At 38.5% G+C, this 25,601-nt stretch overlaps 1 protein-coding gene and 1 pseudogene across 1 annotated transcript in view; both read left to right on the top strand.

Annotated features, from left to right (window-relative positions):
- LOC148111727 (uncharacterized) overlaps positions 1-12,506 on the top strand; it is a 25,923-nt gene extending 13,417 nt beyond the window's left edge. Inside the window, exons 3-4 of the mRNA XM_087879860.1 lie at positions 7-1,158; positions 1,244-12,506. Coding sequence (XP_087735986.1) covers positions 7-1,158; positions 1,244-2,601 — 2,510 coding nt within the window. The 3' untranslated portion in view covers positions 2,602-12,506. The remainder of the gene's footprint in view (positions 1-6; positions 1,159-1,243) is intronic.
- On the top strand, positions 7,753-23,730 carry LOC148111728 (uncharacterized; annotated as a pseudogene).
- The last annotated feature ends 1,871 nt before the right edge of the window (positions 23,731-25,601 follow it).

Here is a 25,601-nt window from a genome sequence, read left to right on the forward strand (position 1 = left end):
AGACAGGCTTGGAGGGCGGAGGTTCCTTTGAAAGCCCCCGAAAGCCCCGAAGGATCCAGGAGGAAGAAAATGAACATCAGTGCCCACAATGTTGTAAAACCTTCAAAAGAAAAGGAAATCTTCAAAGCCACCTAATTATCCACACAGGAGAGAAACCTCATAAGTGCCTGGAGTGTGGAAAGAGCTTTGGTGATAGGAGCACCCTCTATAGACATCAAAAAATCCACTCAGGAGAAAAACCACATAAATGCCTTGAGTGTGGAAAGAGATTCAGTCAGAGGGGACATCTTTATAGACATCAAAGGATCCACTCAGGAGAAAAACCTCATAAATGCCTGGAATGTGGAAAGAGCTTCAGTCAGAGGGGACATCTTTATATACATCAAAGAATCCACACAGGAGGGAAACCTCATAAGTGCCTGGAGTGTGGAAAGAGATTCAGTCAGAGGGGATATCTTTATAGACATCAAAGGATCCACACAGGAGAAAAACCTCATAAGTGCCTGGAGTGTGGAAAGAGCTTCAGTAAGAGGGGACATCTTTATACACATCAAAGAATCCACTCAGGAGAAAAACCTCATAAATGCCTGGAGTGTGGAAAGAGCTTCAGTAAGAGGGGACATCTTTATACACATCAAAGAATCCACTCAGGAGAAAAACCTCATAAATGCCTGGAGTGTGGAAAGAGCTTCAGTCAGAGGAGACATCTTTATGTACATCAAAGGATCCACACAGGAGAGAAAGCTCATAAATGCCTTGAGTGTGGAAAGAGATTCAGTCTGAAGGGAAATCTTTATATACATCAAAGGATCCACACAGGAGAAAAACCTCATAAATGCCTGGAATGTGGAAAGAGCTTCAATCAGTTGGGAAACCTTTATACACATCAAAGGATACACACAGGAGAAAAACCTCATAAATGCCTGGAGTTTGGAAAGAGATTCAGTAAGAGGGAACATCTTTATACACATCAAAGGATCCACACAGGAGAGAGACCTCATAAATGCCTTGAGTGTGGAAAGAGATTCAGTCAGTTGGGAAACCTTTATACACATCAAAGGATCCACACAGGAGAAAAATCTCATAAATGCCTGGAGTGTGGAAAGAACTTCTGTCATAGCAGCGCCCTTTATACACATCAAAGGATCCATTCAGGGGGTGGAACCTCATAAATGCCTTGAGTGTGGAAAGAGCTTCAGTCTGAGGGGAAATCTTTATGTACATCAAAGGATCCACACAGGAGAAAAACCTCATAAATGCCTTGAGTGTGGAAAGAGATTCAGTCTGAGGGGAAATCTTTATATACATCAAAGGATCCACACAGGAGAGAAACCTCATAAATGCCTTGAGTGTGGGAAGAGATTCAGTCTGAGAGAAAATCTTTATATACATCAAAGGATCCACACAGGAGAAAAACCTCATAAATGCCTTGAGTGTGGAAAGAGATTCAGTCTGAGGGGCAATCTTTATGTACATCAAAGGATCCACACAGGAGAAAAACCTCATAAATGCCTTGAGTGTGGAAAGAGCTTCAGTCTGAGGGGAAATCTTTATGTACATCAAAGGATCCACACAGGAGAAAAACCTCATAAATGCCTTGAGTGTGGAAAGAGATTCAGTCTGAGGGGAAATCTTTATATACATCAAAGGATCCACACAGGAGAGAAACCTCATAAATGCCTTGAGTGTGGGAAGAGATTCAGTCTGAGAGAAAATCTTTATATACATCAAAGGATCCACACAGGAGAAAAACCTCATAAATGCCTTGAGTGTGGAAAGAGATTCAGTCTGAGGGGCAATCTTTATGTACATCAAAGGATCCACACAGGAGAAAAACCTCATAAGTGCCTGGAGTGTGGAAAGAGCTTCAGTAAGAGGGGACATCTTTATACACATCAAAGGATACACACAGGAGAAAAACCTCATAAATGCCTGGAGTTTGGAAAGAGATTCAGTAAGAGGGAACATCTTTATACACATCAAAGGATCCACACAGGAGAGAAACCTCATAAATGCCTTGAGTGTGGAAAGAGATTCAGTCTGAAGGTAAATCTTTATATACATCAAAGGATCCACACAGGAGAAAAACCTCATAAGTGTCTGGAGTGTGGAAAGAGCTTCAGTCAGAGAGGAAATCTTTCCGTGCATCAAAGAATCCATTTGAGAGAGAAACAGTATCAGTGCCTGGAGTGTGGAGAGAGTTTCAGTCAGAGAAGAAAACTTTCCCAGCATCAAACAATCCATTCAGGAGAAAAAGCACATAAATGTCTTGATTGTGGAAAGAGCTTCAGTAGGAGAGGAAATCTGTATGGACATCAAAGGATCCATACAAGAGAAAAACCACATAAATGTCTGGAGTGTGGAAAGAGCTTCAATCGGAGAGGAAGTCTTTACCTGCATCAAAGGATCCACTCAGGAGAGAAACCGTATCAGTGCCTGGAGTGTGGAAAGAATTTCAGTCAGAAAGGAAAACTTTCCCAGCATCAAAGAATCCATTCAGGAGAAAAACCACATAAATGTCTTGATTGTGGAAAGAGCTTCAGTAGGAGAGGAAATCTGCACATACATCAAAGGATCCACTCAGGAGAAAAACCACATTAATGCCTGGAGTGTGGAAAGAGCTATATTGAGCGTAGTAGCCTCAATCGACACCAAAGAATTCACGTGGGAGAAAAATAAAAAACACACCTGAGTGTGAGAAGACCTTCAGTCACGGTGTATCTCGGGAATTGAATTGAATTGTATATTTAATTTGGCCAAGTGTGAATAGACACATTAGGAATTCACCTAGTGCATATTCATGATCATTATAATAATTCCAATAAGAGGAATTATTGGTCTTTACTCCAAATGAGTAAAGAAGACAATAAGAGTAAATAATAACTGCCAAATAAGGGACTTTCTCAGGCTGAATAATAAAGGACTGTTTCAATTGTACATGCTAGATGTTTCAACTGGTCTAAATTGTACCTTTTCACAAGAGACATGCCATTTCCCATGTGAATGTTCTTTTAATGCTTATGCTTAATATTATGGGATGTTACTGTCCATGTCTCTGATGTAACTGTAACTTGAGCAGAGTGATTTCTTCCATGCAATCAGCTCTTGTTTTGTATTTTTTTTTCTACTGTATGGAGTATAAAATGAAACCCAATTCTGTGTCCTGGATTCCCTCTTTTCATTAAGGGAAATCTCTTTGCTACAATATTCTAATAAATTGCCTTTAAATTTACAGTCCCAGACTGTATCTCAGGAATTGAACTGAATTGAACTCTTAATTTCGCCAACTGCGAATAGACACACAAGGAATTAGTCTCGGGTTCACAAGCTCTCAGTGTATGTACAAAACATCAGAATAATGATATAATTATAACAATTCGAATAAGAGGAATTATTTATTTATCTTTTCTTCAATTGAGTAAAGAAGGGTTAATAATAACTGCCAAATAAGGGATTTTCTCAGGCTGAATAATAAAGGACTTTTTCTATTGTCCCTGCCATGATGGATCTGAAATGACAGGTGCTCTTTAATCGTATATTTATAAGCTGCTTAGAAGGTTTCACTTCCATTTTTACTGCTTGCCCTTCCCCCTCACACTTAGAGGCTGAGGGTACAGATGCATTTCTCTTCCAACAATCATACAGTTTGAAGTCTACATACAGTATATTTGAAGAAAAATGGGGAAAAGGAATATTCCTGCCCTTGCTTTATGAGTCATCTCATGGTTACTGTGAAACTCTGTGGATGTATCAGTGCAGTGCATTTTATTTCAGCTTGTGGTGCTTGGATTCATTGAATGAGTTTACCAGAAATGTAAATATTGCAGAATATACAGCTTCATGCTACATAACTAAGCTCCATTTCAACCTGAATAAACTACATTATTAATGTATCTTAAATGGAAAATTATGATTCTTCATGAATGTATTTTTTCTTTTATGTACACTGAGAGCATATGCACCAAGACAAATTCCTTGTGTGTCCCATCACACTTGGCCAATAAAAAATTCTATTCTATTCTATTCGAATATCCCAACTTTTTCTATTGTGTGGAGTATAAAAAGAAACCCGATTCTGTGTCCTGGATTCCCTCTTTTCATTAAGGGAAATGTCTTTGCTACAATATTCTAATAAGTTGCCTTTAAATAAGTCATCCCACTCAGTGCCTAAGTGAAGCAAGTGTGCTGTGGCTGAATCTAGGGCTAATTTGGCCTCCATTGTTGGGGGTGTGAACTGTCCATACCATGTAAGACCCTCCCCAGACATCAGAAACTCTTGTCAGTTGGATTCTCTCAACGGTCCCCTTGTCTTCCAGCAGAAACTGCTAAAGGGACTCTCTAAGGCCAAGGAAGCTTTGTGAGATACGAGCCAGATTCTCAAAGGGCCTCCAGCCTTTCAGCCTTCAACACCCGGCTTTTCCCCAGGCGCTGGGAGATCAGACAAGGAGAAGGTGGCATGGATTGGCGCCTGGCTTTTCTTTGTTTTTATTTTCCATGTTTTAATGTGTTGTATTGTTTTTAAAACAGCTTTTGGGGAGCTGCAGTGAGTTGACTGAATGATGGGCAGTTAAAAGAATGCTTTAAGTGACTCATTGGGGACCTCTTTGATCCCCCACTAGGTGCAGAGACTGGGTGTCCCCCAGTTGTCAGGATAAAGTCCCCCATTACTAGGCTTTCTCTTCATCAGCTAAATCAGCGTCTGCCTTCCTTCAAGCAGCCAGAGGGCGCCTGCACAAGTCCCGAGTCCCATGTAGAGGTGAGATGGGGGGGGGCTCCCTTTCATCTTTGGGGTCCGGTCTCTCCTTCGGGGGGCCCCTCCCGCATTCTGACAGGCAGAGGTTGAGGGACCCTTCTGGGACTGGGACTCCCCCCCCCATCCAGGCTCCCTCCCTAGGCAAGGTGGGGGGGGAGGTTGGAGGGGCACCCAGGCAGGTAAGAGGCCAAATGGGCATTTTCACCCTTGCAATACAACTCTGGTAAATTGGCTGCAAATAGAGGGAAGATTTCCCAGAGTCCAGGAGCCCTTCAGAAACCAACCCACCTCTTGGAAGGCACCTTCACTCTGATAACTGACAGTAACTGGCAGTTGAGCCTGCATGGGTGAGGTCATGAAGCCCTCAGAATTCCCTCAGAGATGGCAGGCCTCCCTTGGCCTCCTCCCAAAGCTCACCTGCTCCGCCTTTTCCACACCCACCAGTGCCAGGCAAATGTCTGAAGGAGGCGACCAAACCAATCACTCAAGCTGCCCAGTTCTCATATTTTGGCACAGAAGGCAGATTTTTGTATGTAGACTGCCTCTGTCAAGGGAAGCTCCACTTTTGTTTTGGTTTTCTTTTTGAGAAAAAAAATTATTTTTTTTAAACAAACAATTTATCATTAATCAATCAGTGTAACATCTTGGTACAACATTCATTTAAAAATTTAAACAAAGTTTATCTTCGAACATTTTTGCCAATCTTTCCGGTGACATGTTTTATAGATGGCACATGTCACCGGAAATAGATTGGAAAAAATGTTCAAAGATAAATCAGCTAAATGTTGGAAATGCCACCAGACATCGGGATCGTACTATCACATGTGGTGGACATGTCCAGAAGCGAGAAATTATTGGGCACAATAATCACAATAATCACAAAAACTGATACAGCAGCACATCGATCTTAAACCGGAGCTGTTCCTGTTGGGTATCTAACCGGAGAAATTTAGTAGAGAAAATACATATTTGATTATACATGTAATAAAGGCAGCAAGAACAGTATTTGCACAAAATTGGGAAGCAGAAAAAATTCCTACAAAGGGAGTGCTAATTAAGAAAATATTAGAATGTGCAGAAATGAGTAGATTAATATTAGCAATTAGTGGGAAGGAAGAATCGGAGTGTTACAGCATATGGGGGAAATTTTATCGATAGATAGAGACTGAATATAGACAATAGGCAATGTAAAAATAAGAAATATAGGGGAAATATATTTATTTCATACATTAAATTCACAATACATTAAATTCAAATGTAAGAAGAAAGATAATTATGTACTAAGAAAATGATGATACATGTTGAATATGATGACACAGAAGCTCCACTCATTAATGTAGCTCTGGATAAACTTCCCATCACACCCTTTGTGGTTGTCATGTTGTTTTGTGCTTTTTTCCATCATCCCAGCTGAGCTCCCTCCATTATTTCTGCTTAGGTGAGGCAACTTTTTCTGAATTTCAAAGCAATATAGCAATCCAGGACAAAATCCTGTCTCCCTTGAACGAGTTCTACCAAAACAAAATATTGCATAGCTTTGAAGGGAAAAAATAATAAGGATATAATAAAGAATACTAGAATATGATATACTGGTATACCAGATTCTGTAACCATTGAGGTTCCTGTAATACATATATGCCTTTGCATTTGTATATCACATATATTATGCCTTTATGTATCTCCTGTAACAAACACATTCTGTTATTAGGCCTCTGTAATGTCTCTGGTATTTGTCAAACATTTGTTCCTGCCATTTGATCTGAACCCATATCCATCTTCTTCCTGTTTTTCTCCTGCTATCTAAGAGCATGGTAGGTATCTCAGCTGGAACTGCAGACATCATCATCCCAGGGATAATTTACACTTCAGCCCTAACTTACACCTTTGATCTGTTCCCTGCAGCCCAGGGGGCCAAATGAGCAATTGGGAGAACAAAGGAAGTGTCACGAGTAAATGCCTTATTCTCCAATATGTAAATAGTATACATACTCAGGATATTAGGGGTTAACTTATTCTTCATCACTTAATATATTCATATGTAACCACTCCCATATCTTGCTCCGCCTTGTGTATATAAAAGGAGCTGTATGCACCTCCTACTTGCTTCTATCTACGATTATTCAGTGAATATAGAATGCCTACTGTAAATAAACAGTGTTTTGTTTGAATACTTTATTCTTAAACCAATTATTGAGTCTGATCCTTAAAATTACGCAACAATCTGGTAGCAGAGGATGGTTAAATTGACTCAATAAAACTTTAGATATGCCTAAGAGAGAAAACTCCAGAAACTAAAGAGAAAGACCCAACACCAGGGCACATAGTAAAGAAATGGAAGCGGATCAAGAAATGATCGATGAATCCACAACCGCAATATTGAGAGAATCTGAAGACTGCACTACAGACAACGAGGAAATAATGGATGATACTGATGACCAAGAAGAAAACGAGATAGAAAACAACGAACTCAGGTCAGAGATACTGAGACTCTTAAAAAGTCAAAAGAATGATGAAAATCTCATCGCGAACCTCCAAGACATAATAAAAAACAACGGGCAGCGAGAGAGAAACACATCGCAACAGAAGAACCTAAAGAATCAAAAATGGTGAGCGAATTACCTGTAGATAAGAACATAACCGAAAAGAAGACTAACAGTCCCACACAAAATTTTGAATGGCAGCCATCTTGGTTCCAACAGACCACTAAGATGAGCGAAGCAGAGCCAATCAGAAAGCAGAATTCAAAATATCTGGCGCGAAAAGCCTTACATGATGCAAAAAACAAAAAGAAGAAAATTTACTCTTCAGAAGAATCAGACACAGACATCGAAGAAACTTCAATAGAAATGCAAATAGAATCAGCAATGAAAACGCTTTTTGCAGCATTCGGTCCAAAATTAAGAATCACAAAAGAATCAGCAAAAGCTAGCAATCGAGAAATAAAGAAAAGACAAGCAAGCAAACAAACGTCTCAGGATCTACCCGCTTCTATCCAAACGATGAGAGCACCGACGCCTGAACCCAGAGAGCCCTGCAAATACCACCCCACGCCACAGACGATTTCAAGAACCAGCGATCTCAACAAGAATAATCTCAACGAAAGAAAGCGAGCGCCTGCTGTCACCTGGACTCCCAAGATCAAACCGGAGACCGATTCATCGGAGGAGGAACGCTGCGAGGGAGCTGCAGCAGCGAGAACCTCTCCCGACAGCTACAGGAGCGAAATGAGCAATGCGCATGTGCAGACCTACGCAGACAACTTCGGAGGACATGAAGAGCAGAGAGAGCCATTCAGACTCGTTGCAAGCATACCCACACCATTCTGCAACTATCAACACTTGCAAGATCACGGACTACCTCCAGTTGTAAGTAATGGACCTAACAATATTGGGAATTTACCCAATGATTTCCCAAAACTGAGAATAGATGGCATTAATTTGCAGGAATGGTGTCAACAACTTCAGGTTGTTTTTCTAAAAGAAAACTTATTATTCTTTATTACTAACCCCCCCCAAAAGGCCTTGGACCCTAAAATTGGACTGCCTACACCACAGAGCATTTTACTTATTAATTTCCAGTATATCTCCTGCTATGTACCATAGTATTAAGCAAAATCTGACTGTCTCAGAAATTATTCAATGCGTGTTTAAATTGTTTCATAGTGAAAGTGTAGCCACTACAACAAGAATGTCTAAAGATTTCTTCTCAGCTAGGATAAAGCCAGGGGTTACTATAAGTGAACATTTAATATCTTTAAACAAAATCAGAGCAGAACTGCATTTAAGGGGAGAGATAATTTCAGATCAAACAATGAAGAGTGTTATCATTAACTCACTAGACCCATCATGGGATAACTATATATCACATTTAGACACAATTAATTTAGGGTACTTATCCATAGAGAATTTATCCAATAAGCTAATAGCTGAAGATAATTCAAGAAGGAGTCGTTGTAATAACCACATAGAACATAAACAATATAAGAGGGTAGCATTCCAAGAAAGATATCGTGAACCAATTGAATGCCACAACTGTGGATCTAAAGAACATAGTAGGAGAGATTGTCCTAAATTCCTTAGAGAAAGGCAAAAAACTGATTATAGAAGTAGATACCATAACAGACAATCATCCATTGATACATAGATATAAAAGTCCATCCAACTATAGAGAACATAGAGGGGGCAGGGATAATTCAAAGGATAGAAGATCTGGTTCACTAAATGGATTAAACAAACATAACACAACTAGCATACCACAGTCAGAGGACAATGATTGGCTCATTGATTCTGGGGCAACTAATCACACTACACATAACAAAAGTATATTATCTTCATTTATAGAAGATAAATTTGTAATTAAAGTAGCTAATCAAGAAAAAGTACAAGTCATTGGTAGAGGAAATGTAAACTTACCCGGTCTAGGAAAAATAGAGGGGGTATTACTAATACCAGAAATACCTCATAACATACTTAGTGCTATAAAACTAAGTAGGGATTCTGACATAAATATAGTATTCTCAAAAGGAAAAGCAACACTAGAGAAAAACAAAACAAGTTTAGGTAGTGTAGTTATCAAAGGAGGTCTACCATATTTAATCACAAAAGAAAGATGGTTACACAACATTGATTCCAACATGGATGATAACAATGACATAGATAATGAAGACAATAGCAATAGTGATAATGAAGAACATGAAACAATTCATAGTCACAAAGACACATCTATTAATGACACACCCAATGACAAAAAACCTAAAATTGGAAAACCAATTCACGATGAATGTGCACATATTTTACATAGGAAATTAGGACATGCTAGTTTTCCTGTAGTACAAAAGATGATTGAACATGCTGAAGGTGTTAAAATAAAAAATTGTAAAAACTATTTGGAATGCTCAGTATGTAAGTCCACAAAACTCAGAACTAGTCCCAAACCGAGAAAGGCAACAAGATCAACTAATCAAATTTTTGATTTGGTACATATGGATTTAGTTGGTCCATTAACACCATCAATCACATATAGAAAACGTTATTTTCTGACTATTGTAGATGACTATAGTCGTTACGGGTTTGTCTACACTTTAAAACACAAAGATGAAACCTTTCAGAAATTTAAAGAGTTTTACAAATGTGTAGAAACGCAACATAACATCAAAATAAAACAAATCATGACAGATAGGGGATCTGAATTCATGTCAAAAGAATTCTCCCAATGGCTAAAAAACAAAGGGATGCTACATTTCACGTCTAGCCCTTTCTCTGCATTTCAAAATGGAGTAGTAGAGAGAAAGAACTCGACATTACAAACCATGATTAGATGCACATTAGAAGATGCTGGTTTAGGAAAACAATTCTGGTCAGAAGCATTACAATATTCCAATTATACACAAAATAGAACTTGGTCCAGCATTATAAACAAGACACCATATGAACTAATGTACAGTAGAAAACCCAAGATAGCACACATGCACATATTTGGAGTCACAGCGGATGTACACATACCAAAACAATTGAGGCGTAAAGGAGAGAACGTATCCAGAAGACTTAGATTCATGGGATACAAAACAGGCACAAAAGGGTACAGATTTATTGATAATAATAACAAATTTATAATTTCTAGAACAGCAGTATTTCATGAACAGGCCAACTGGTCTAAAATACATCTTAATGAAATATTCCCAATCACAAATTCAGACACTGAGCATCAAGATAAAATAAATAGAGAGGAAAGTAATCACAACACACATAGAAACAAAATTAAAACATGGACAAACAGTCAACACAGAATAAGGACAGATTCGTTAACAAAAAAGGAGGCAAGATACTTACATGATAACGATAGTAAACCAGAAAAGACAATCAGATGTAACAGAAATCAAGTACCAAACAAATACAAAGATTACGTAATGTACATGGATAGTGAAACATCAACACCAAACACATACGAGGAAGTATTAAAGCTTCCCTCTGAAGAAAGAAGAAAGTGGGAATCAGCCATGGCCAAGGAGATGGACAGTTTACGAGAGTTAAATGTATTCACACGTACACCTGCACCTAAGGACAAAACTATTATAGGCACCAGGTGGATATACAAAATTAAAAATCTAGAAGAAGGCAACACATTATACAAAGCTAGGTTAGTTGCACAAGGTTATGCTCAAAAATATCCTGAGGATTACACAGACACATACTCTCCCACAGTAAGAACTGAAAGTGTCAAAACAGCTTTAGTTATAGCATCAGCACTTGACCTTGATGTATTCCAATATGACATACAGACTGCATATCTACACGCAAAACTTGATAAAGAGATATATGTAAGAGCACCTCATAGTCAATACACAAACAAAAATGAAACGTGGTTATTAAATAAAAGTTTGTACGGATTGAAACAATCTGGCAAACGCTGGTATGAGTGTTTGGTCAAAGTACTCAGAACTATGAATTTCAATGCTACTACTGCTGACAACTGTTTCTTTGTCAAAAAAGAGGGTGACTCATTAGAATTCGTGTTAATTTATGTGGATGATATTTTGTATATAGGTAAACATAAAGAAAAAAGAGAGACATTTGTAACAAAACTAAATGAACATTTTTCTTTAAAATCATTAGGGAAAGTAAATAAATATCTTGGTGTTCAAATCAGTAAAACCAAAAAAGGATTCAAACTTTCACAGAAAGATAAGATTGTAGAACTCCTAAACAAGTGTAATTTAAATAATGCTAAGCCTTGTGACACTCCTATGCAAACTGACTTCTTAAGGAACATAGATGAATCATCCCCTGAATTTAAAGATAATACACTCTACAGATCAGTTATTGGTTCCCTTTTATATATTTCTAATTGGACTAGACCTGATATTGCTTTGCCCCTCAATTTGTTATCCAGGTACGTCAGCAAACCCCTAATGTATCATTGGGAAGCCGTTAAAAGAATATTAAGGTACTTAAAGCACAGCTTAGACTTCTGCTTATTATTGGAACCTAATAATGTCAAGGAGCCCATCCTCACATGTTACGCCGATGCGGATTGGGCAGGTGATACTCTATGTAGAAAAAGCACATCTGGCTATATATTTTTTCTTAACGATTGTCCAGTTTACTGGTACACTGGAAAACAAGATTTAGTAGCCACCTCAACAACTGAGGCAGAATATGTTTGTTTGTCTAAAGCCTCCAATAATCTTGTATGGTTTAATGATTTATTGTCAAATACTTGGAAGAAACCTTCATTACCATTTATCATACACGAAGATAACAAAGCTGCTATTGAAATATCTAGATCTGATGCTATTGGTCAAAGATCCAGACATATAGATATAAAATTCAAGCACGTGAGACAATTATCTCAAGATGGATTTATTAAAGCAGTTCATTGCGAAACATCAGAGCAAATAGCTGACATATTGACAAAGCCTTTGCCTTCTAAACAGCACAAATACCTAACTTCCAAATGGCAAGTTTTATATTGTTCTGAATCTGAATGTAATTATTGTTGTATGTCGAATCGGCATTTAGAGGGGGATTTGTCACGAGTAAATGCCTTATTCTCCAATATGTAAATAGTATATATACTCAGGATATTAGGGGTTAACTTATTTTTCATCACTTAATATATTCATATGTAACCACTCCCATATCTTGCTCCGCCTTGTGTATATAAAAGGAGCTGTATGCACCTCCTACTTGCTTCTATCTACGATTATTCAGTGAATATAGAATGCCTACTGTAAATAAACAGTGTTTTGTTTGAATACTTTATTCTTAAACCAATTATTGAGTCTGATCCTTAAAATTACGCAACAGGAAGAGATAAGGCTAATTGGGAGGCTTCTATTCCCTTGCAGGGCAACAAGGAATACACAAAGCTAAACTAGGAGGCCAGAATTGGGTACTAAGCTGATGTCTCTCAGGGTATAAAAGGACGCCATACCTTCCCCAAGGGGTGCCTATCTCCTCGCATGCATTGTATCTGTATGTTCCGGATATAGTCCCACCCAGTATTTTGTTTTTGGCCATGAATAAAATCTGCTTTTTTTTGCAAGCCTCGTCTTGAGTCTCTGTCTTTCGCATTCTGGTGACTCAAGTATATTTTGGGACCTTACAGCTTAATGATGCTGAACCCCCAAAGCACATGAGCCTCTTTTGGCCAAGTTCCAAATGTTGAGGGATCCAGCAGTTAAAGGGACCCAGAAAGAAACCAACTTGGATCCTATCAAAATTCCACGATTTTGTTTCCTTTTTCCAACAATGAGCTATTGATTTCTATGAGGAAATTCACCAGCAGGAACCGTTGGCAGGAGATTCGGAGCCTCCAGTCCTCTTTAACTGGAGTTGCTCTGCTTTTGTGCAGGAATTCCTAGTTCTTCTACCTAGGAACAAGAATTGTCCTGGATCAAATAGTTGATGCTGCTTAGAAACACACTTGAGAGAGTCACATGGAGAGAGTATATTTATTTATTTGCAACCTGCCTTTCTTACTTTTACTGATAAGGTGGAGAACAAATCCAAGAAAATGAAGGGGAATATTTGTAGCTGAGGGTTGCCATGAGGGGTCTCTCTCGCTTCTAGCAAAGATGATGTTAGTATGCTGGGAATCGTAGTCCGGGAGAGTTTTTCTGGTCCGCACGAGGGGGGGGCTTGGGCCTGGGCTGCCCCTGCGGGGAACGGGATGCAGCCATGACCCTCTTCTCTTTCTCCCCTGCAGGATGGCGGCGGATGCAGGAAAGAGGCGGCGGCCGAGAGGAGGAGGAGGAGAGCGGGCCCCGGCGTGGCTTCCCCGGGAGACGGCAGGGAAAGGCCGGGGGGCTCCGGGGCTACAGGAGGGAGGAGCCCAGGGGGAGCCCGGGAAAGGCGGCTGCCTGGAGGGCGATGCGGGGAGGAGGAAACAGGCAGAGACCCCGAGACGGGGCTGGAGGGCGGAGGCTCCTTTGGAAGACCCCGAAAGCCCCAGAGGATCCAGGAGAAAGCAAAGAAACATCAGTGCCTGGAATGTGGAAAAACCTTCAAAACAAACGGAAATCTTCAAAGGCATCTAATTATCCACACAGGAGAAAAACCTCATAAGTGCCTGGAGTGTGGAAAGAGCTTCAGTGATAGGAGCAACCTTTATACACATCAAAGAATCCACTCAGGAGAAAAACCTCATAAATGCCTTGAGTGTGGAAAGAGCTTCAGTCAGAGGAGCAACCTTAATACACATCAAAGGATCCATTCTGGAGAGAAACCTGGTAAGTGCCTTGAGTGTGGAAAGAGCTTCAGTCAGAGCAGCGACCTTTATAAACATCAAAGGATCCATTCTGGAGAGAAACCTCGTAAGTGCCTGGAGTGTGGAAAGAGCTTCAGTCAGAGGAACGACCTTTATAAACATCAAAGGATCCATTCTGGAGAGAAACCTCATAAGTGCCTGGAGTGTGGAAAGAGCTTCAGTCAGAGTAGCCACCTGTATACACATCAAAGGATCCACTCAGGAGAAAAGCCTCATAAATGCTTTGAGTGTGGAAAGAGCTTCAGTGAGAGGGGACATCTTTATAGACATCAAAGGATCCACTCAGGAGAAAAACCTCATAAGTGCCTGGAGTGTGGAAAGATCTTCACTCAGAGGAGCAACCTTTATACACATCAAAGGATCCACTCAGGAGAAAAACCTCATAAGTGCCTGGTGTGTGGAAAGCGCTTTAGTCGGAGGAGCAACCTTTATACACATCAAAGGATCCACTCAGGAGAAAAACCTCATAAGTGCCTGGTGTGTGGAAAGCGCTTTAGTCGGAGGAGCAACCTTTATACACATCAAAGGATCCACTCAGGAGAAAAACCTCACAAGTGCCTGGAGTGTAGAAAGAGCTTCAGTCAGAGTAGCCACCTGTATACACATCAAAGGATCCACTCAGGAGAAAAGCCTCATAAATGCTTTGAGTGTGGAAAGAGCTTCAGTGAGAGGGGACATCTTTATATACATCAAAGGATCCACTCAGGAGAGAAACCTCATAAATGCCTGGAGTGTGGAAAGAGCTATACTGAGCGTAGTAGCCTCAATCGACACCAAAGAATTCACGTGGGAGAAAAATGAAAAACACACCTGAGTGTGCGAAGACCTTCAGTCACGGTGTATCTCGGGAATTGAATTGAATTGCATATTTAATTTGGCCAAGTGTGAATAGACACATTAGGAATTCACCTAGTGCATATTCATGATAATTATAATAATTCCAATAAGAGGAATTATTTATCTTTACTCCAAATGTGTAAAGAAGACAATAAGGGTAAATAATAACTGCCAAATAAGGGACTTTCTCAGGCTGAATAATAAAGGACTGTTTCAATTGTACATGCTAGATTTTTCAACTGGTCTAAATCGTACCTTTTCACAAGAGACATGCCATTTCCCATGTGAATGTTCTTTTAATGCTTAAGCTTAATATTATGGGATGTTACTGTCCATGTCTCTGATGTAACTGTAACTTGAGCAGAGTGATTTCTTCCATGCAATCAGCTCTTGTTTTGTATTTTTTTTTCTACTGTATGGAGTATAAAATGAAACCCAATTCTGTGTCCTGGATTCCCTCTTTTCATTAAGGGAAATCTCTTTGCTACAATATTCTAATAAATTGCCTTTAAATTTACAGTCCCAGACTGTATCTCAGGAATTGAACTGAATTGAATTTTTAATTTCGCCAACTGTGAATAGACACACAAGGAATTTTTCTCCAGTTCACAAGCTCTCAATGTATGTACAAAGCATCAGAATAATTATATATTTATAACAATTCGAATAAGAGGAATTATTTATTTATTTTTTCTTCAATTGAGTAAAGAAGGGTTAATAATAACTGCCAAATAAGGGATTTTCTCAGGCTGAATAATAAAGGACTTTTTCTATTGTCCCTGCCATGATGGATGTGAAATGACAGGTGCTCTTTATTAGTATATTTAGAAGCTGCTTAGAAGGTTTCACTTCCATTTTTACTGCTTGCCCTTCCCCCTCACACTTAGAGGCTGAGGGTACAGATGCATTTCTCTTGAAACAGTCATACAGTTTGCAGTCTACATACAGTATATTTGAAGAAAAATGGGGAAAAGGAATATTCCTGCCCTTGCTTTATGAGTTATCTCATGGTTACTGTGAAACTCTGTGGATGTATCAATGCAGTGCATGTTATTTCAGCTTGTGGTGCTTGGATTCATTGAATGAGTTTACCAAAAATGTAAATATTGCAGAATATACAGCTTCATGCTACATAACTAAGCTCCATTTCAACCTGAATAAACTAAATTATTAATGTATCTTAAATGGAAAATTATCTTTATGATTCTTGATGAACGTATCTTTGTGAGTCCGATCACACTTGGCCAATAAAATATTCTATTCTATTCTATTCGAATATCCCAACTTTTTCTATTGTATGGAGTATGAAAAGAAACCTGATTCTGTGTCCTAGGGAGGGACACAGGCGCTGGGAGGTCAGACAAGGAGGAGGAGGCATGGATTGGCGCCTGGCTTTTCTTTGTTTTTATTTTCCATGTTTTAATGTGTTGTATTGTTTTTAAAACAGCTTTTGGGGAGCTGCAGTGAGTTGACTGAATGGTGGGCAGTTAAAAGAATGATTTAAATGACTCATGGGGGACCTCTTTGATCCCCCACTAGGTGCAGAGACTGGGTGTCCCCCAGTTGTCAGGATAAAGTCCCCCATTACTAGGCTTTCTCTTCATCAGCTAAATCGGCGTCCGCCTTCCTTCAAGCAGCCAGAGGGCGCCTGCACAAGTCCCGAGTCCCGCGTAGAGGTGAGACGGGGGGGGCCCTCCCTTTGATCTTTGGGGTCCGGTCTCTCCTTCGGGGGGCCCCTCCCGCATGCTGACAGGCAGAGGTTGAGGGACCCTTCTGGGACTGGAACCCCCTCATCCAGGCTCCCTCCCTAAGCAAGGTGGGGGGGGCAGAGGTTGGAGGGGCACCCAGGCAGGTAAGAGGCCAAATGGGCATTTTCACCCTTGCAATACAACTCTGGTAAATTGGCTGCAAATAGAGGGAAGATTTCCCAGAGTCCAGGAGCCCTTCAGAAACCAACCCACCTCTTGGAAGGCACCTTCACTCTGATAACTGACAGTAACTGGCAGTTGAGCCTGCATGAAGCCCTCAGAATTCCCCCAGAGATGGCAGGCCTCCCTTGGCCTCCTCCCAAGGCTCACCTGCTCCGCCTTTTCCACACCCACCAGTGCCAGGCAAATGTCTGAAGGAGGTGACCAAACCAATCACTCAAGCTGCCCAGTTCTCCTATTTTGGCACAAAAGGCAGATTTTTGGATGTAGACTGCCTCTGTCAAGGGAAGCTCCACTCTCTCTTTTTTTTTTTTTTTGAGAATTTTTATTTTTATTTTTAAACAATCATCATTAATCAATCAGTGTAACATCTTGGTACAACATTTATTTAAAAATTTAAACAAAGTTTATCTTTGAACATTTTTGCCAATCTTTCCGGTGACATGTTTTATAGATGGCACATGTCACCGGATATAGATTGGAAAAAATGTTCAAAGATAAATCAGCTAAATGTTGGAAATGCCACCAGACATCGGGATCGTACTATCACATGTGGTGGACATGTCCAGAAGCGAGAAATTATTGGGCACAATAATCACAATAATCACAAAAACTGATACAGCAACACATTGATCTTAAACCGGAGCTGTTCCTGTTGGGTATCTTACCGGAGAAATTTAGTAGAGAAAATATATATGTTGCAATATTTTCAGGATCAGACTCAATAATATTAGTAAGAGTTAAAGGTTTAAATATATTTCCTTTTATTTACAATAGGCATTCTATATTCACTGAATATTCACAGATAGAAGCAAGGAAAAGGGTGTAGGTGGCTCCTTATATATACAATGGGTGGAGCTATAAGTGGGAGTGGTGAATTATGAATACATTAAGAAGTGAAGAATAAGTTAACCCCTGATACCCCGTTCATATATTATTTACACATTAGAGAATAAGGCATTTACATCTGACAAATCCCCCTCTAAATGCCGATTCGTTATACAACACCAATTACACTCAGATTCAGGACAATACAATACATACAATTTAGAAGTTAAATATTTGTGTTGCTTAGAAGGCAAAGGCTTTGTTAATATGTCAGCTAATTGTTCTGAGGTATCACAATGCACTGCTTTAATAAATCCATCCTGAGATAATTGTCTCACATGTTTAAATTTTATATCTATATGTCTGGACCTTTGTCCAATGGCATCAGATCTAGATATTTCAATGGCTGCTTTATTATCTTCATGCATAACAAAAGGCAAAACAGGTTTTTTCCAAACATCTGAAATTAAATCATTAAACCATACAAGGTTATTTGCACTTTGGATAAACAAACATATTCCGCTTCTGTCGTTGAAGTGGCCACTAGTTCTTGTTTACCAGTATACCAGTAAACTGGACAGTCATTTAAGAGAAATATATAACCAGATGTACTTTTTCTACATGAGGTGTCTCCAGCCCAATCTGCATCTGCATAACATGTAAGCTTTGGTTCTTTATTGTCTTTAGGTTCTAATATTAAGCAAAAGTCTAGTGTACTTTTCAGATATCTTAAAATTCTTTTAACAGCTTCCCAGTGATACATTGTTGGTTTGCTGACATGTCTGGATAATAGATTGAGTGGTAAGGCGATATCTGGTCTAGTCCAATAAAGAAGTGAACCTATGATTGATCTATAAAACGTGTTATCCTTGAATTCGGGGGAAGATTCATCAGTATTTCTTAGAAAATCAGTTTGCATAGGAGTATCACAAGGTTTGGCATTGTTTAAATTGCATTTATTTAAAAGTTCTACAATCTTATCTCTCTGAGTAAGTTTGAATCCCCTTCTAGTCTTATTAATTTGGACACCAAGATATTTGTTTACTTTACCTAGAGATTTTAACGAGAAATGTTCATTTAGTTTGTTTACAAAGGTTTCTCTTCTCTCTTTATGTTTTCCTATGTATAAAATGTCATCCACATAAATCAATACAAATTCAATGTAATCATCATCCTTTTTGACAAAAAAGCAGTTATCAGCAGTAGTAGCGTTGAAGTCCATGGTTCTAAGTACTTTCACTAAACAATCATACCATCGTTTACCAGATTGTTTTAACCCGTATAAACTCTTGTTTAACAACCAAATTTCATTTTTGTTTGTGTATTGACTGTGAGGTGCTCTTACGTATATTTCTTTATCTAGTTTAGCGTGTAGATACGCAATCTGTATGTCGTATTGAAATACATCAAGGTTGAGTGCTGATGCTACCACTAGAGCTGTTTTGACACTCTCTGTTCTTACTGTGGGGGAATACGTGTCAGTATAGTCCTCCGGATATTTCTGTGCATAACCTTGTGCAACTAGTCTAGCTTTGTATAGAGTATTGCCTCCCTCTAAGTTCTTAATTTTATATATCCACCTGGTACCAATAATTGTTTTATCCTTAGGTGCAATTGCAGGTGTAAATACATTTAATCCTTGTAAACTTTCCATCTCTTTTTTCATCGCTAATTCCCATTTTTCCTTTTCTTCACGAGGGAGTTTTAACACTTCCTCATATGTATTGGGTGTTGTTGGCTCACCATCCATATGCATTATGTAATCTTTGTATTTATTTGGCATTTGATTTCTGGTGTTTCTAATGGTTTTTTCAGGTTTACTATCGTTATCATGCAAATATATTGCTTCCTTTTTTGTTAATGTGTCTGTCTTAATTTTGTGTTGGCTATTTGTCCAAATTTTGGTTTTGTTCTTATTTTTGTTGATATTTTGCTTTTCTATGATCCCTTCTTCATGAGATTTTGTACCTTTATATTTATTTGGAAATATTTCATTAAGATGTAATTTAGACCAGTTAGCCTGTTCATGGAACACAGCTGTTCTGGAGACTATAAATTTGTTATTGTTATCAATGAATCTGTACCCTTTAGTACCGGTTTCATATCCCATAAATCTGAGTCTTCTGGATACGTTTTCTCCCTTTCTTCTTAATTGTTTAGGTATGTGTACGTCTGCAGTGACTCCAAATATATGCATGTGTGCTAATTTTGGTTTTCTATTATACATCACTTCATATGGTGTCTTATTTACAATGCTGGACCATGTTCTATTTTGTGTGTAATTTGAATAATGTAAGGCTTCTGACCAGAATTGTTTGCTTAAGCCAGCATCTTCCAATGTGCATCTAATCATGGTTTGTAATGTGGAATTTTTCCTCTCTGCAATCCCGTTCTGGAACGCAGAAAATGGACTAGATGTGTAATGTAACATTCCTTTGTCTTTTAACCATTGGGAGAATTCTTTAGACATGAATTCGCATCCCCTATCTGTCATAATTTGTTTTATTTTGATGTTGTGTTGTGTTTCTATGCGTTTGTAAAATTCTTTAAATTTTTGAAATGTTTCATCTTTGTGTTTTAATGTATAAACAAACCCATAGCGGCTATAATCGTCCACTATTGTCAGGAAGTAACGTTTTCTATAAGTGATTGATGGAGTTAATGGACCAACTAAGTCCATGTGTACTAAATCAAAAATTTTGTTAGTTGATCTAGTAGATTTTCTTGGCCTGGGGCTAGTTTTTAGTTTTGTAGATTTACATACTGAGCATTCCAAATAGTTTTCACAATTTTTTATTTTAACACCTTCTGCGTGTTCAGTCATTTTTTGTACTACAGGAAAACTGGCATGTCCTAACTTCCTATGTAAGATGTGAGCACACTCATCATGAATTGGCTTACCTATTTTTGGTTTTTTTTCATTGTGTGCATCTTTGTGATCATGAGATGTTTTACACTCATCATTGTCACTATTGCTAATATTTTCATCATCTACTTCAATACAATCTTCCATATTTGAGTCAATGTTATGCAACCATTTTTCCTTAGTTATCAGATAAGGTAGGCCTCCTTTAATCATCACTGTGCCTATATTTATTTTATTCTTCTCCAAAATCGCTTTTCCTTTTGAAAAAACAATGTTAATGTCAGAATCTCTACTTAGTTTTATAGCACTTAGTATGTTATGAGGTATCTCAGGTATTAGCAATACCCCCTCTATTTTTCCTAGACCAGGCAAGGTTACATTCCCTCTACCTAATACTTGCACCTTTTCTTGGTTAGCTACCTTTATTACAAATTTATCTTCTGCAAATGAAGACAATATATTTTTGTTATTAGTGGTGTGATTAGTTGCTCCAGAATCAATAAGCCAATTATTGTTCTCATTTTGCTGTATGTTAGTGTTGTCTTGTTTATTTAGCCCGTTCAGTGAGCCAGATTTTCTATCCTTTGAATTATCTCTGCCCCCTCTATTCTCTTTGTAATTTGGTGGGCTCCTATATCTATGTCTATCTATGAAAGACTGTCTATAATTGTATTTGTTTCTATATTCTGACCTATGCCTTTCTCTTGAAATTTTGGGACAGTCTCTTCTATTGTGTTCCCTGGATCCACAATTGTGGCATTTAAATGTTTCATTATATTTTTCTTGGAAAGCTACTTTCCTATATGGTTTGTGTTCTGTGTGATTGCTAGAACGATTCCTTCTTGAATTGTCTTCTGCTATCAGTTTATTGGATAGACTTTCTATGGATAAATATCCTAGATTGATAGTGTCTAAATGTGACATAAAATTGTCCCATGATGAATCAAGTGAGTTGATAATAACACTTTTCATTGTTTGGTCTGAAATCACTTCCCCCCTCAAATGCAGCTCAGCTCTTATTTTGTTTAAATATATTAAATGCTCACTTATGGAAACCCCTGGTTTTACCCTAGATGAAAAGAAATCTTTAGACATCCTTGTGGTGGTAGCTACACTGTCACTGTGAAATAAATTAAACATGCATTGAATGATTTCTGAAACAGTCAGATTTGGCTTAATGCTATGATACATTGCAGGAGACACACTAGATATTATTAAGAAAAATGCTCTATGGTGTAAACAATCTATTTTTAGAGTCCAAGGTCTTTTTGGGGGACTAGTGATAAAAAATAATAAGTTTTCCTTCATAAAGACAACCTAGAGCTGTTGATACCATTCTTGCAAATTAACGCCATCAACCCTTAGCTTTGGGAAGTCACTGGGTAAATTTCCGACATTATTGTGTCCATTACTTACAACCTGAGGTAGTCCGTGGTCTCGCAAGTGTAGAAAATTGCAAAACGGCATGGGGATGCTCGCAACGAGTCTGCATGGTCTCCTCGCCAGTTCATGTCTTCCCGGACCGTCTGCGTAGTTTTGCGCATGCGCGTTGTCCATTTCTTCTTTGGAGTCGTCGTGGAAGGTTCTCTCCATTGTGGCTCGCTCGTTCTGCTCCTCTTCAGATGAATCGGTCTCTGGTTCAATTTTGGGAGTCTTGACGACGGCGGCTGCTCTTCCTCTTCCCCTGAGGGCTTTGGTGCTTGCTTCGGTTTGTGGCGTAGGGCGGTACCGGCAGGGCTCTCTGGGTTCGGGCGTCGGCGTTCTCGTAGTCAGGATGGGAGCGGGCAGGTCTTGAGGCATCGGCTTGCTCGCTCGCTTCTTCGGTAGCTGTTTGTTAATTTTTAGTTTTGGCCCAAATGCAGCAAAAAGCGTTTTCATTGCTGATTTTATTTGGGAGAAAGCAAAGAAACATCAGTGCCTGGAATGTGGAAAAACCTTCAAAACAAACGGAAATCTTCAAAGGCATCTAATTATCCACACAGGAGAAAAACCTCATAAGTGCCTGGAGTGTGGAAAGAGCTTCAGTGATAGGAGCAACCTTTATACACATCAAAGAATCCACTCAGGAGAAAAACCTCATAAATGCCTGGAGTGTGGAAAGAGCTTCAGTAAGAGGGGACATCTTTATACACATCAAAGAATCCACTCAGGAGAAAAACCTCATAAATGCCTGGAGTGTGGAAAGAGCTTCAGTCAGAGGGGACATCTTTATGTACATCAAAGGATCCACACAGGAGAGAAAGCTCATAAATGCCTTGAGTGTGGAAAGAGATTCAGTCTGAAGGGAAATCTTTATATACATCAAAGGATCCACACAGGAGAAAAACCTCATAAATGCCTGGAATGTGGAAAGAGCTTCAGTCAGTTGGGAAACCTTTATACACATCAAAGGATCCACACAGGAGAAAAATCTCATAAATGCCTGGAGTGTGGAAAGAACTTCAGTCATAGCAGCGCCCTTTATACACATCAAAGGATCCATTCAGGGGGTGGAACCTCATAAATGCCTTGAGTGTGGAAAGAGCTTCAGTCTGAGGGGAAATCTTTATACACATCAAAGGATCCACACAGGAGAAAAACCTCATAAATGCCTTGAGTGTGGAAAGAGCTTCAGTCTGAGGGGAAATCTTTATGTACATCAAAGGATCCACACAGGAGAAAAACCTCATAAATGCCTTGAGTGTGGAAAGAGCTTCAGTCTGAGGGGAAATCTTTATATACATCAAAGGATCTACACAGGAGAGAAACCTCATAAATGCCTTGAGTGTGGGAAGAGATTCAGTCTGAGGGAAAATCTTTATATACATCAAAGGATCCACACAGGAGAAAAACCTCATAAATGCCTGGAGTGTGGAAAGAGCTTCAGTCTGAGGGAAATCTTTATGTACATCAAAGGATCCACACAGGAGAAAAACCTCATAAATGCCTGGAGTGTGGAAAGAGCTTCAGTCTGAGGGGAAATCTTTATGTACATCAAAGGATCCACACAGGAGAGAAACCTCATAAATGCCTATCTTTTTTTGGAATAAGTGTAATATATGCTTCTAACCATGAGTTGGGTATTTCCTTCTGTAACATTACTTCATTCATAATTTCTAGTAATGGGAGACTCAGTGATTCCTGCAAAGTCTTATAATATTCCACCGGTAATCCATCTGGACCTGGTGCTTTCCCACTTTTTTGTTTTTTAATAGCCTCTGTCAACTCCATCATTGTTATATTCCCTTCTAACATCATCTCAACATCTTTTGGGATCTGAGGTAAATTCGCCTTATGTAAATATTGTTTAATATTTTCCTCTTCTCTCTTTTCCTTTTCATATAACTTTTTGTAATAGTCTTGTACAATGTTCTTCTTTTCCTCATTTCCAAATCTAATTTGTCCTTGATCATCTGTTAGCTGAGTTATTTTCCTTGAGCTTCTTTCTTTTTTCAATTTATACGCTAGCCATCTGCCTGGTTTATTAGCATCTTCAAAATATTTCTGTTTAGCATTCCTGATTTTTTGTGCTAACTCCTCTTTCTCTAATAATCCCATTTTATGTTTAATCGTATCCATTTTCATTTTAAAGTCTTTTTTTTGTGGGAACTTCTGCAGTTCTTTTTCTAATGTCTTATAATCATCCTCTAAAGTTTTATATGCTTGTCTTTTCTTAATATTTCTTTTCCTTATATAGTCTATAATCAGGCCTCTGGCATAGGCTTTCATGGTGTCCCATCGATTCTGCAGTGATGTATCCTCTTTTCTCTTTTCTTTAAAAAAAAAGCTAATTCTTTCTCCATCTTCTGTAGGAAATCCTTTTCTTTTAAAATTGTAGTGTTTAAAGTCCATCTGGACCTTCTCCTTTGTCCTTTCCAACTCATCATCATTGGATTATGATCTGCCCAGGTATTAGCCTCTATGGCTATTTCTTCTATATTCGAGGTCAAGTCCATTGTCAACCATATCATATCTATTCTAGACCATGATAAATGTCTATTGGAGTAAAAAGTATATTGTCTATTTTCTGCATTTCTTTCTCTCCATATATCTTTTAAGTTTATTTCCTCTATCATCTTAAAAAAAGATTTCGGCAAAGTTTTCCTACTTTGTTTTGTTGTCTTTTGTGTACTGTAGTCCATTTTCTCATCTACTATTCCATTGAAGTCTCCCATCATACAGATGTTTTCGTAGTCCAGCTCTATTACTTTCAAATGTAATTTTCTATAAAAGTTTTCTTGATTGTCACTAGGAGCATATATCGCTGTTAACAATATTTTCCTGTTATTGTCTGTTATTTCCACCATCAGAATTCGTCCTTCTCCATCTTCATAATTTTTTTCTGCTAATATTGTATCTTTAATGTACAAAACCACTCCTCTTTTCTTACATTGTGGCAGTGAAGCAAATAGTTTCCCTAGTTTGGGCTGTACCAAAAGTGGTTCATGCTGCTTTTTAATATGCACTTCTTGTAAACAAATTATGTCCATTTTCAATTTCTCCAATTTGTGAAATATCTTTCTTCTTTTAGTTGCTATATTAAGTCCATTTATATTTATTGTGATTAATTTTTTCTCCTCCATGTTTATACTTTTTGTATTGGTTTTGTTGATCTATTGGGTCTCAATTCATGTTGTTCCTTGTATTCTATGGCACTGCGCCTTCTAATGCGCTCTCCTCCTTTCCCATCATCAGGAGATCCTCTTCTTCTAGTTGGAGCAGTGACTCTTTCCTTCTTGGCACATCTTTTTCTCTTATATATTCCACAAGAAATGCTTTAGCTTTGTCAATTGAATCTATTTTGAATCTTTGTGTTTGCCATGTAAACACCAATCCTTCTGGTATCAGCCATCTGTAGTTCACTCCTTTCTGGAGCAGTATTTTTGTCAAAAATTGATACTCTCTTCTCAGCTCTCTTATTCTTCTCGGTATTTGCTTCAGCACCGTAATTTCCTTGCTCTTGTATTGTAACGCCTTTTCTTTTGCTATCTGAAATATTTGTGTTTTGATTGATTTTTTGGTAAATCGTATGTGGACTTATTTCTCATTGCATATCTAGTATATACTCGGTATATTTCATCAACGCCATCAAACATTTTTTCTTTAGAAATTTCTAGAGCTCCTGCAAGAATTTCTATCATTT

This window comes from Pantherophis guttatus, chromosome 16, assembly GCF_059756535.1.
Source record: "Pantherophis guttatus breed Tessera chromosome 16, ASM5975653v1, whole genome shotgun sequence".
NCBI classification, from domain to species: domain Eukaryota; kingdom Metazoa; phylum Chordata; class Lepidosauria; order Squamata; family Colubridae; genus Pantherophis; species Pantherophis guttatus.